The sequence below is a fragment of the Hemiscyllium ocellatum genome, chromosome 18, assembly GCF_020745735.1.
Source record: "Hemiscyllium ocellatum isolate sHemOce1 chromosome 18, sHemOce1.pat.X.cur, whole genome shotgun sequence".
Taxonomy (NCBI): domain Eukaryota; kingdom Metazoa; phylum Chordata; class Chondrichthyes; order Orectolobiformes; family Hemiscylliidae; genus Hemiscyllium; species Hemiscyllium ocellatum.
In genome coordinates, this window is record NC_083418.1 from 69,055,774 (window position 1) to 69,069,327 (window position 13,554).

Consider the following 13,554-nt stretch of genomic DNA (forward strand, 5'->3'; position numbering starts at 1 on the left):
GTGAATCTGGCTTCATTATTCTGTCTTGGATAAGGACAAACTTGTCCATTATCCATGTGATAAATTGGTATGTTGTGACAAATTTTGTATTTTCAACTTGTATTAATGTGCACTTGTTCCCTTATTTGGTACTTACATTCAATTTTTTATTCTTTTTAACCACTGTTCGGGAACACCGCTTTTTTGTACCACTTAAAAATCTAAATGTATAACACTAAGCACCAGTCTTATTTCCGTCCTTCACTTTTTTGGTCAAACTGTTTGCGTGTAGTCAGTCAATGTCATGGTTTTATTATGAATGGATCTTTACTTTTCCAGCCTGGAATTAGTAAGAAGGTGCCAAGTAAACCAAATCTTAAGGATGATGATGATAAGTCGGGACCAATCTTTATAGTTATTCCCAGTGCAAAAGAACAAAGAGTAAAGGATGAAAGAGCCTTAAAGGTGAGAGTTTGCACTTGGTTAAACTTTTAATTTAAATTAACCTTTTTAGGAAATCATTCTGTGTACTTTAGCAGTTAGTTTTTCTGCTTTTCTAAATAAAATCAGCTTTGTAGATCATTGTGTAATCATTAGTTTATAAGCAGGAGTAGGCCATTCAGATCCTCTAGCCTGCTCCATCATTCAGTAAGGTCATGGTTAGCTGATTGATTGATTGTGTCTCCGACTCCACATCCTGCTGATCCTCAAACCTCTGACTCATTTAGTCCAAGAGTAATTACCTCCCCTCACCTTATCCCTTTCTTCCCCCAAAACAGCAAGCATCATTCCATCCCGGTAAAGGCTGCTCAGGATCTTAGTAAGATTGTTTGTTTCTGTTTTCTAAACTCAAATGTAAAGGCTACATATTTCCATTTATATTCTTCCTTGAATAAGGAGACCAAAATTGTGCATAATACCTCCCCTATATTCCCTTCAGTGCCACGTACAGATCAAGCAAAACTTTGATGTACATTCCCTTTTACAATAAAAAGCAGAATTCCATTTGCCTTCCTAATCACTTGCTGCGCCTGTACGGTAATTTGAGATTCATATAGTAGGACTCAGAAATATCTGTTTTTCTATGTCACTTTAGGGAAAAAATGTGTTGCTTTTATATTCTACCTGCCAAAGAACAAGCTTGCATTTTCCCACATTCTGCTCTCGCCTGTCAAGTTTATGCCCACTCTCGTAACCTATCTACAGAGGAACCTTGACTATCCGAACAAGATAGGCAGGCACTATTTTGTTCAGATAAATGATTATTCATTCAGTCAATTCAATGCCTTTCCTCGGGGGCTCAGATTTCTGTAAAGTCTGCTCCCTGTTCAGACTAGGCAGCAGCACAGCGCGCGCAAGAGCCTCTGCTCCCCTGCCTGTCCACCACTGCACCCCACCTGCCCTGAACCCCATCCCACACCGCTCCCTGCCCCATCCAACACCTCCCCCATCCCCTGCAGGCCCTCTCCGGGGCAGCTGGACTGGACACCAATAACAAGACTGCTGCTGCTGTCTTTTGTGGAGGTGAGTCTCCAAATAGTGCACACCACACAACTTTTTGCTGCAACTTTTTGACAGGTTCCACCTCTGCCCTGTACAGGGCAATGTTGGAGAGATTATCTGGGAAAGGGGGTTTTAGGGTTACGCCTGTGTAGAACTTCAATGAAAGTGTGGGGAGGGAGGGGGAGAGAGTGAGTGTGTGTGTGTGTGTGTGTGTGTGTGTGTGTGGTCTGTCATTTGGAGATGGTGCCTGCACTCCCATCAGTTCAAAATTGCTTCCGGCAGCATTGAGTTCACTTTTAACAATTTGTAAACAAAAGATGCAGTCAGTGTTGGAAACGCCTCTTTGATGTAATGTTTCTGTCGGGACCTCTATCTTCTTCGGATAATCGAGGTTCCATTGTATATCCCTTCTAATGTCCTGTTCACAATTTATTTTCTTGCGTATCCTTGTTATTAACAAACAAACATAGCCACAAATGTTTGATCCCTTCATGGAAATCATTGGTTTAATTGGGAATCATTGAGGCAGCCACTGATCTCTGTGAATTCCACTTGTTCCATCTCGCCAAACTGAAAATTACCATTTACGTCTCCTGCCTGCTTTCTGATAGTTAAACAGTTGTCCAATGATGCATATGTACCACCCAACATAGAGGTCTTGCCTTGTGTGGTGACTTTCATGATGACATTTTGTCAAATGGCTTTTGATAATGAAGTAACAGTACGTTCACAAGTTTCCCTTGTGTCCCAGTTGCCTTTATTACAATGCTTTGAAGATTTTTTTTTTGAAAAGAATCCAACATGGTTTAGAGTCAGAGAGATATACAGCATGGAAACATACACTTCGGTCCAACTTGTCCATGCTGATTAGATATCCTAAATTAATCTAGTCCGATTTGGCCCATATCCCTCTAAACCCTTCCTATTCATAAGCATCCAGATGCCTTTTAAGTGTTGTAGTTGTAGCAACCTCCACAACTTCCTCTGGCAGTTCATTCCATACCCACACCACCTTCTGTGTGAGAGAGTTTCTCCTTGGTCCATTTTTACATCTCTTCTCTCTCACCTTAAAACTATGCCCTCTCGTTTTGGATTTCTCCCACACCCATCAAGAGGCCTTGTCTTTTTACCCTGTCCATGCCCCTCATAATTTTATAAATCTCTGTTAAGGTCTTGTGAAAGTGAAATTGTATTTCCTATGCCTGGTCACATGGTTTTGTAACTTTCCTTGGATGAGCTCTTTGGATGATGAGCTCCTTGGATGATTCCAGCATCTCTTCTGTCCTTTGTGGTCCTTCCCCAATCTGCCCCATTGAAAAACAGATCCTAAGTGACCAGTAGTTTCCTACTTTTCTCCTTCCTTGAATAACGGCTGTTTTTGTTTTTGAAAATGTTCTTTTTCATGACTAATAAAATTCCTCTTGGAGATATTGATAATAAAAGCTTGCATTCTTGAAAACTTTGCTTATGTTTGCATGTAGGTGTTGAAATGGAACTTCACCACACCACGAGATGAATACACAGAGCAACTGAAGACTCAGATGTCCAACTGTGTAGCCAAATGGTTGCAAGATGAAATGTTTCATCCTGATTTTCATCACCACATTAAGGCTTTAACAACTCTGCTAGAGGTAGTTTTTTAAAGAGGGGGACAAATCAATTTTGTCTGTTTCTGTTACAAGATTATCACATTATTTTTATTCGGTGGGATGGATTTGGAAGTGATGATCTGCTTATATTTAAGATGTAACTGTTATTTTTAATGGTGTGTACTAACAAATCTAATTTAAATGTTAACGTTCAAATTAATTTTTTTTTGTCTTTGTCTAAATTTAAGATTTAAATAAAACTCAGTTGTGCCAAATCTAATGCAAAAGGGGAACATAAGCTTTTGTTTTAGGTTTTTCAAGGAACAACTTTTTCCTGGAGTTGCCATTCTCCATTTTGACAAAGACCTGTTAATGTAAAATATTAAGGATGAAATGTTCTTGTGCAGTAATATTACTTTTGTGCCCACAGTTTTTTTAAATATATCTGTCCTGAGCAATGTACAGATGTAGTCTCCATCTAATAACAACAGCCTGAACTAGTTTCAGGCATTTTTAGATCACCTTGCTCAGTTTCATATTGATCAGAGTTTGGAGGCGCTAAAGGAACTTTCCAGAACCCATTGTTTTTATTCTAGGAATGGTGCTTTTACATATTACTGCTTTTAAAACTCCTTAGGTTTTTTTTTGCTTAGATTCGTGGGTAAATCTTAGCTATTTTCTGCTTTGTGTAAATTATTATGTGGTGTGTATTTTTAGTTTTCCTGAATTTATTTCCAAAGCTTTGTTTATAACTGCTTGTGGAAATTGGGGAGCTGGGAGCTTTTGACTAATAAAGTGATAGTTGATACTTGTCAGAGTAACCAGGTATGTGCTGGTTCTTAAAAAAAAAATGGTTTGAGCTACATTTATTTTTTTGTTTAAGCTCAAAGTTGACTTGGTCATCTTGAACCGAACACATGTTGTCATGCTAATAGAGTAGCCTTTATTTTTTACAATCCTCTGTCTTTTAATTACTTGCCCTGGGTGGGGTTTGTATTTTCTGACACACGATGCCGAGTAACACTAATTTCACTTGGTGGTGAACTATAGGATCATATCCGTAGCACTACAAATTACCCAACATTTATTATTAAGCAGTGTCAGAAGTTTTCGTTTGGTTAAGGACCAAACTGGACTTGCTAAACATTGAACTGGATTGGTTAACGCACAATATAAAGTTTAGGCTAGCAAGTGTAAGTTAGAATTCATAGTTGGTGTATGTAACTTTCCCTTACATTCTTTTTGAAAACAAAAGTGAGGGCATTGCCAATAACCACAGAATGGTTATTTAACTTGCTATGTAATGTGCCAGATAAAGGTAGAATGGAGCAGATTTTTAAATTGATTGCTTTTCCCCTATAAAGCTTGACACAGCAAAATATTTAGATTAATGCTCTGTCCTTTTCATTCCTTCCCTTTACTGAGACAGAAAGAGTGTTTCCCAAACCCTGGTTTCTGGGTTTTTGAAATCTATTCTGAGCAAACTCCTTTCAGATGAAATCAGAAGGAGGGTTTATTAGCAAAACATTCAAATCACTAGCATGTATGAATGAGAAATCAAATAGCACTGCTGTTTTTTTTAATCTTCTGGAATTGCTCATTCAGCTCTGCAACTGCTCCTACCTGACATTTCTGCTGCTCTTGCATAAACCGTGCCATTAGCCTTCCTTGCATTTGTGGTAGATTCTGACTCAGTAATTTAGTGCTTTTAAAAGTTGCTTTTAGTTGAATTTGAGCATGTACTGTATTATGTTGACTGGTCCAACTCATTTGATGAAATATATTCCAGATATTTGCAGAAAAGTTATTACAGCTGAATGCTAACAGGGTTTCAGGAGGCAAGAAGTTACTTGATTGTAGAAGAAAATACCTTCAGGGACTGAGATTTAAGTGTGCATGTTCGTTTTTCAAGGAAATGGAATTTTCAAACTATAAATATTCTATTTTAAATTATTTATTTTCTCTTAGCATTTGGAAAGTGAAACAGAGGGGACTGTTGCCTGCCTAGACCTTATTCTGAAGTGGTTAACCCTACGGTTTTTTGACACTAACACAAGCGTACTGATGAAAGTCCTGGAATACTTGAAAGTCGTATTTACAGTGCTGAGTAAAGAAGATTATCATTTAACTGATAATGAAGCATCTTCATTCCTTCCATATCTGATTAATAAGGTAAATTACTGTGTATTTTTTAATTAAATAAACCTTACAATGAGCATGGGCACTCTTAATAAGTTTAAGCAGTCTTATAGAATAAGATGATGTTGTTAAATGATGCTCTTGTAGCAAGAGGAGAAGATGATCTAAACTTGAACTGCCAAGTAATGTGTGTTGTTCAAGTATTAGGCACTGATTATTTCCAAGGAAATTTGCCTAACCACTTCTCTAAAATATTCAATTGTATTATCAACATGGTTACCGAACAGCAGTATCCGAGCAATACCATTGACTAGAAATGTAACTGGGTCAGCTACAAACTGACTTCAATAACATCTGTCATTGAGAAATTATTCAAATCCATTTTTAAGGAAGTAATAACAGGGCATCTGGAAAGTCGAAACACTCCATCGATCACTATGATTTTATGAAGAGTAAATAGCGTTTGAGTAATTTCCTTTGAAGATGTACCAAGCAAGGTGGATAATGGGGATCCAGTCAGTATAATATCTAGAATTTCAGAAGACATTTAATAACGTGCTGCGTTAATACACCACGTAACATCACTTGGTGTTAGGATTAATTTCAGCTTGTCTAGAGGATTGGCTCACCAACAGAGCAGAATCTGAATAAATGGGTCATCTTCTAATTGGTGAGATGTAACTAATGAATGCCACGAGTGGTCCTTGGGCCCCAAGTGTTTGCAATTTATATTGATGACTTATCCATAAGGATAGAAGGTAGTGTGGCCATATTTGCAGATGCCACAAAAATAGTAATTTGCAATAAAGAAATAAGAAATGTACAATTGATATGAATAGGTTAGGTGAACAGACCAAAGTTTGGCAGGTGAAGTTTGATATGGATGAGTGAGAAATTATCCATTTTGGGCAGCATTTAAGACAGCTTTTTATCTAAATGGAGAGAAACTTGTGTGCTTTGGTGCTGCAGAATCTGGTTATCCTGCATAAAATGCAGAATGTTAGTATACAGATACAGGTAATAAAATAATTGGAATTTTGGCATTCATTGCTAAAGGAATTAAGTATAAAGATAGTGAAGTGTTACTAAGACTGCACCTGGACTATTGTATGCAATTTTGGTCCCCTTACTTGAAGGATTGGAGGCAATTCTGAAGAGTTTCATTAGATTGATTCCAGGGATGAGAGGATTATCTTATGAAGAGAGATTGAGCAATTTAGGCCAATACTTGCCAAACAACTTATGTTGTTATAACCTGGAGTTGGGCAGTTTTTCCATCAGGCAACTGAACTGTTTCTCACAATTCCATAGCTGGAATTGAGAAGAATGTGAAGAGATCTAATTGAAGCATAAAAAATGCTATGGGAGAGTTGACACAATGGATTTTGCCTTATATGGGGCAATGTAGAACAAGAGGTCATAGCTTAAAGATAAAGGATAGTAAATTTAAAACCGATGAGAAATCCTTTTTCTGAAAGTGTTGGGAATCTATGGAATTCACTGCTTCAAAAGGGATAGGGACAAATTCAACCATCAGCTGGAATTGGAAGATCATGGATCTTGAAGCAATTTTTCAGAATCTGCTTGAGTTCAGATTTTGCTAGAGAAATTGTCAATAAATACTTTTGCTGTTTTTTATATATGGTAAGAAATACTTCTTATTCAGAAAGTTCACATCTTTGTTCATCTTGGAGAAAGATGGGCAGTTTGTACAGTGGGCAGATACGTATTGAAATCAGATACTTCATGTTGAAAAGTCACCGTGTTTTAATTTAGTCAAGAAATGGCATATACACTGCATTTGTTTAAATTAACAAAATGGAATAGTCTGTGGAATCTTTTCATTTTAGGTTGGAGAACCAAAAGATGTCATTCGTAAAGATGTTCGGTCCATTATGAATATGATGTGCAAGGTTTATCCAGCTAGTAAAATGTTTAGTTTTGTAATGGAAGGACTGAAATCAAAAAACTCAAAACAGCGAGCGGGTGAGTTTGTTATGTGCAATATGCTGTAGAGATTTTGTTTGTGTCCTTACTTAAACCCTAAACTTATATCAATTTTATGAAGGTTGGTAACCAGCACCAAGACTCAGTAATTTTCCCACTGGCCAGGTCTGAAAGAAGGTACCTCCTACACTGACTAGTATGTGCTGAAAGCCAACATGTGAGCAAAAGCATACTTGACCTCATGCTCACCAATCCACCTGTTGTAGTTACATCTGTCCATGATAATATCAGTGTGAACACCCTACAGAACATTAATTGGCAAAATTCTATCTTCACCCAAGATGTTCTCAAGGAATGGACCAGTTGGATCAAAGGGTCTGTGTCCATATTGTGTGACTTTGACTCTGGCAGGTCACAGATGTGTCCTGCATTGCCTAACTTATCCACCATCTGCAGTGCACAACTCGAGAGTGCCGTGGAATGCACTCTACTTCTCTGGGTGTGTGCAGATACAACAATGCATAACGACATTCAAATTTTTTTATCGGCACTCTAGTCACCCTTAACATTCATCTCCTCCTTCCTGTTGCATGATGGAAGTATTATCTGCTATCTGGAAGATGTAATGTGGGTCAATGATCCAACCTCAGTGTGTCATGCATTTTATGGTGTAAGGTGAACATGGGACATTTGAACCTAATGTCTTGCTGTTGGAATTTTTCAGAATGTTTGGAAGAGCTGGGTGCTTTAATTGAAGTTTATGACTTAAATGTCTGCCAACCAACTCCAGCCAAAGCACTGAAAGAAATTGCAAGTCAGATTGGCGATCGAGATACATCTGTTCGTAATGCTGCCCTAAACACAGTGGTTACTGTCTATAATATCTGTGGTGATCAAGTTTTTAAATTGATTGGGAATGTAAGTGTTTTGTGACAGATTTGGGTAAAGAATCTTTTCTCCTTAGCAACTTATGTTGTTAAGTATAAAAAGTGGCAAACTCAAGGTGAAAGTAAATGTTTGATTGTGTTTCATTTAGTGAAGAGACTTCAGTTTTAATCCTAGGTTACTAATTAAGACATGCAATTGACGCAGGGTCAAGAAGAGGTTTAAATTGATGACTGGAAGAAAAATTTGTTTGCGAGACTTAGCCCAATACTTGCAGCAGGATGCCAAGAATTGAAATATCAGGGAGTTGTTCCATTGCAACAAATCCTCAAACTTGTTTTGTTCCAATGAATCAAATAATTAAGGCACTAGTTTGAACTAATAAGGATGGGTTAAAAAAGGATTAATCTATAAAACCGAAGAGTAAAGTCAAGGATGTATAGTGGTGTAATATTTTATGGTAAAGTTTTAAAAAAAAACAGTTTAATCAGGAATAGGCAGAGTTCAATCAAGTTAGGAATACTGACACAAAGCTAGCAACACCTATTGATATAATACCATTACACTGTTAAAACATCTCAATGACTTGTATAACTAAGTGTTATTAATCTTCCATCTGGGAAAGTAATAAGATAAAACCAATAGTACCGGTGAAGCTAAGTGCTAGGCAAGGGCAGAAAACATTGGGAATAATATTAGGAAGTTAGAAGAAAGAAAATTAAAAGAATTATGGGGAGGTCTTCTATCTTGATGGATAAGGGACAAAGCAAATTGGAATATAATCCTAATTGTAGTTTATGGATTGCACTTGAGACAAGAATTTTCCAGAATAACAAGTTGAATATCCAAGTAGGGAACAAACTATCTTGGTTCTCGTTAATAATGAGGCATGTTTAATTAGTATTCGTATAGTTGAGAACCTCTTGGAAAGTGCATCATAATAGGATCAATGCCTCATTATGTTGGAAGTGAAATGATTAGGTCCAAATCTAAGCTTTCAATTTTAAAGATTTTTTTTGAGATTTGAAGGACAATTTTTATCAAGGTAGATTAAGAAGTTAGTTACTAAATAAACGATGGCTATGGTTTAATGAAATGTTAAATATGAATATTGCAAAATATCAGAAATACTCAGTTATGCAACAAAAATAATGAGTTAATTATGCTGCTCAATTAAAATTGCCTTTATGTTAAGAAAAAGAGTATGCTTGAGCATTGGAAAGCATTAAACATGAGAAAAGGGTGATCAAGAAGAGGGCAAAGGAGAAAAGTAAATCTATTAGTTTACTTGAGTCTGGATGAAGGAAAAATTGAGTTCCTTGGAGACAGAAACCAGAAAATCTATAATAGATAATGATAAGTATCAAAAATTTCATCTTTCTATACATTAAAAGGATCAGAGTGAACTCAGAACTGTGGGGAGCCAAGGATGAAAATGAGAGCATTGAGCAAGTTGGCTTCAATGTTTCTTTCGTTGCTTTTAAATTTTATTCCGCCACCTCAATTGTGAAATGGTCTCAAATTGGCCAAATAAATTCGAAAAGCATCAGAACTAACTAAACTGTTATCTACATCCTCAAACTTTCTCTTGGCTCCTTAATCCTTGAGCATAGAATGAATTAACTTCTCTCCTTCTGGTCTTGCCTTTTAAGTAGTGATCAGTCCAACTTTGAGCCATCACTTTTGGTTGGCAACACCTTCAGTTTGCTAGTGCAAGAATTTAAATCAGTTATGATTTTAGCTGGGATGAGTGTGCTGACACTAAAAGCCCACTGTTCCACAAACCATCTCAAATATATAACTACCCAATTAAACCAGGAAGGTAATCAATTTACCTGACTGCTTTCAAGACTAAAACAATTCAAACAGTGTTTCATCGTTACAGACTACTGTAAAACAGCTTGACCTTGCATTTACTGAAGAAAAGTATTAGTAATTTACTGCTATTCAACTTAACCTATGCATCTTATAACTCAGAATACGCATTCACACATTACAGATAAAAGACACCGTTTGATACAGTTGTTATGAGAGGAAAGATATAGGAATAGGCCATTTGTTCTCAAGCCAGTTCTGCCATTCATTATGATCAGTAAACTAATCCTGCCATCTGTCTTCTCCATCCCCTCTCCCCATAACTCGATCCCTTTAGTCATGAGAACTGTATCTATTCCTTCTTTAAAGCATACAATGTTTTGGCGTCGACCAATTTTTGTGGTTATGAATTTCACAGGCTAACCACTTGCTGAGTGGTGAAACTTCTTTTCATCTCAGTCCTAAAAAGTTTACTTCATAATCCCTGATACCTCTGGTTCTGGATTACCCCACCATTGAGAACATCCTTCCTGCACCTAACCATAGTTCTGTTAGAATGTAACTGAGATTCTTTTTGCTTGTGTGCGCTCTCATTGTGTGACTTCCCCAAAAAGGGACAGCATGTGGTTCTTTACAACTCCTTTGTAATGTTATTCTAATCATTATAGTATTCCTTTATTTATAATGTGCAGTATTTAGGTAAACTAGGTCAAGGGAAGGTTTTATGGAATTAACTGGTTGTTCTTTCCTCGAACTTTATTTCTTAGCTTTCTGAGAAAGAGATGAGCATGTTAGAGGAAAGAATCAAACGATCTGCTAAGAAATCATCAACTGTATCAACCAAGCAAGTAGAAGAGAAAGCTTCAAGGACGCAAGGACTAAATCCAAATGCAACTGCCCCACGCAAGGGCTGTGAGGAAATGCCATCCAAATTGAAGTATGTTTATTCTGGCAAATGTTTAGTTTAAATATTGTTTGCAAATTTGCACATTTTGGCCTTGAGCTTGTCAATGAGATTGTGCTGAATTTGTTTTTATTTGTCTATCTTTTCCTCGTTTCTTTTGACATCTTTGGCTGCCAACTAGCTTTAATTACCACAATCTTATTTAACTTCTGTTGTTTTGGATGAGGTATTCCAAACCCCTCTGGTTTCTGCGAAGTAATATTTGCTAATTTCACTCTTAAATGGTTTAGCTTAACTGTTGACCATGCCTTCTATCCTGGACTCCCCACCAAATGGAGATTAGTTTCTCTAATCTGCTCTTTTTTTCTGTTTCCCTTAAATCCCTTGTGAAGTCGTCCTTTTTTTTCTCTCTTGTGACATGCATCTCCAATTGCAGTGCTTGTAATTTCACCAAGTTTGTTGTTGAGTTTGACGATGTGACTAATACTCTAAGTGAGTGATACAGGTAATGCTTAAAGGCCTTTAACTGAAGTGCATGACTGAAGAGCACTGAGGTTTCTTAAAAAAAAAACAAAAATGAATTTCGCCATTGGAACCAGCCAGTAAATCCAGCAGGAGGGTTAAGCTTTATTAGCAAGCAGAAGCTAGAATTGAACTACAAAAAAATGTTTGGAGAGTTGGGCAGAATTGGAAAATCAATATGCTGGAAACAGCAGGACTAGCAGCTTCAGTGGTGAGAGAAATATTTAGGTTTTTAAAGTTAAATAAAAGCAAAATCCTGTGGATGCTGGAGATCTGAATTAAAAGCCAAAGAACTGGAGAAACTCAGCTGGTCTAAAACTCAGCAGAATATCAACACACTTTCTGCCTCCATAGATGCTGTCAGACTTGCTGAGTTTCTCCAGCAGTTTAGTAACATTTAATGCAGTTTACTTTGTCTCATAGTTGGGAACTGCTACCTGAACTGTTTACTGCACCTCTAGCTTTGCGCTTGTGGGTTGTCTTAGGTTGGAAGGTAGGATAAATTATCTATCACAGGCTTCCTTTTTGTTCATCCCTCGTCTCTCCTTACACCACCACAATCAACCCCCTCCTCCCACAAAGAAAGCCATGCATCTCTTAACTTGCCTTGTTCTGATGAAAGGTAGCAACCTGAAATGCTAACTCTGCTCCTCAGATATTGCCACACCTGTTGAGCATTTTCTTTCTGATTTTGGATTTTCAGCATCCACTGTTTTGTTGATGTATCAAAATAACTGAACTGAAGTGTCTGCATGAAGACTTCACATTAGAGAAGGTTAGAAATGGACGTTGTCTTGGAAAAGCTTGGAAGGTTAGAAAGTCAGTTCAGAAACAAAACCAAGGTTTATGAATTATTTGTTTTAGTGTTTTTAAGGAGTAAAGAGGGAAAAGAATCTTACTGCAAAAACATTAAAAACCGTTGATTTTGCTTTTATCCTTTAGTGATCTGGTGGAATTGAATATGTTTCAGGCTTTTGTATGGACCTGGTCATTCTTTTGTTGTAATCTGTGCACATGTATAAAACAAACGTACAAATTCCTTATAAGAAGATCATGGTTGATCTGATTGCTATTTCTACTTTCCTGTTTACATCCTTTGTCAGTCAAGACTCTGTCCAACTTAGTCTTAACCATATTCAATGACTCAACCTCCTCTGCTCCTGGGAAGAGAATTCCATGAACTAACATCAGAATTTTTCCTCATCAGTTTTAAAACTGTTATTTTGTAAATGACACCTAGTTCTCGTCCCTTCAATGAGTGGAAATATATTCCGAACTTTTAATGTGAACACCACTAGCTAGGTGAGCATTTATTGACTATCCCTAGTTACTCTGTAAGCCAGCACCTTGAACTCCTGCAATCCATACTCCCGTCATGCTGTTCACCTATCTGAATGGCTGAGCTTACTTCCTCTCACTCATGACATCGATTTGCATTTGAAAAATGTCAAAAAAAACAAGTTTGACTGGGACGATACACCCATTCTGAGACAGGCTAAACAAAGACACTCACAGGAATTCCTAGAGGCCTGGCATTCAAACCGGATCTCCATCAACGAACGCATCAATCTGGACCCCATTTATCAATATCTCGGAAAAAGAACTGGAAGTGAGATTACTCACCACAACAGACTAAGACACGTATATAAAAAGCAGAACAACACCAGTGCTTCAACGGAAGCTCACTGATGCTACCTGGCATGGTGACGAAACATTTGAGAACAAATCTTCCAGTTCAGCAAGCAAACTTACAATCTAAACTGAACATGTGCTGAGTGAAGATATGATTGGAATGCTTAGTGAATGAGTAATCTCTACTAACATATTTTAAAGCAGTCATTTCAGCAAAAAGAAACTGGGAGAAGTTAGGTGAAGTTAATTATAAATTCCTCTTCCCACTCAAGGTAAAGGTTATCCAAGGGATTTTGCGAGTTCCCCTGGGATTCTGTTTGGGCCCTTAGTTTACCTTTTAATGTGTGAATAATTTTGTTAAATAGTCGGCCTGGTGATTTTTTTTATAGCTGTATCTATACCTGATCTATGTGAGACATTTCTTAACCTTCACGTCAAATGAACTTATTAGCTGTCACAAGTTAGTTTTAGCTGTGGAAGGTGCTTTTCCTGCGCACTCATCACATGGTGAAATATCTGCAGAGTTTAGCAGAAATAGTAAACTCTGGATTGTTCCTCACGTGTGTCTTCAAAGGAATTATAAATCTTAACCCTGGCTGGATTTCTCCTTTTACAATCCTTCTCTTTTGGGACTTAGCG

At 37.3% G+C, this 13,554-nt stretch overlaps 1 protein-coding gene across 3 annotated transcripts in view; it reads left to right on the top strand.

Moving 5' to 3' along the window:
• ckap5 (cytoskeleton associated protein 5) overlaps nucleotides 1-13,554 on the top strand; it is a 119,478-nt gene that overhangs the window by 73,654 nt on the left and 32,270 nt on the right. For all 3 annotated transcript variants that reach the window (XM_060839086.1, XM_060839087.1, XM_060839085.1), the window contains 6 exons: nucleotides 319-444; nucleotides 2,964-3,113; nucleotides 5,040-5,243; nucleotides 7,061-7,196; nucleotides 7,882-8,075; nucleotides 10,625-10,794. In XM_060839086.1, the coding sequence (XP_060695069.1) occupies nucleotides 319-444; nucleotides 2,964-3,113; nucleotides 5,040-5,243; nucleotides 7,061-7,196; nucleotides 7,882-8,075; nucleotides 10,625-10,794 (980 nt within the window). The remainder of the gene's footprint in view (nucleotides 1-318; nucleotides 445-2,963; nucleotides 3,114-5,039; nucleotides 5,244-7,060; nucleotides 7,197-7,881; nucleotides 8,076-10,624; nucleotides 10,795-13,554) is intronic.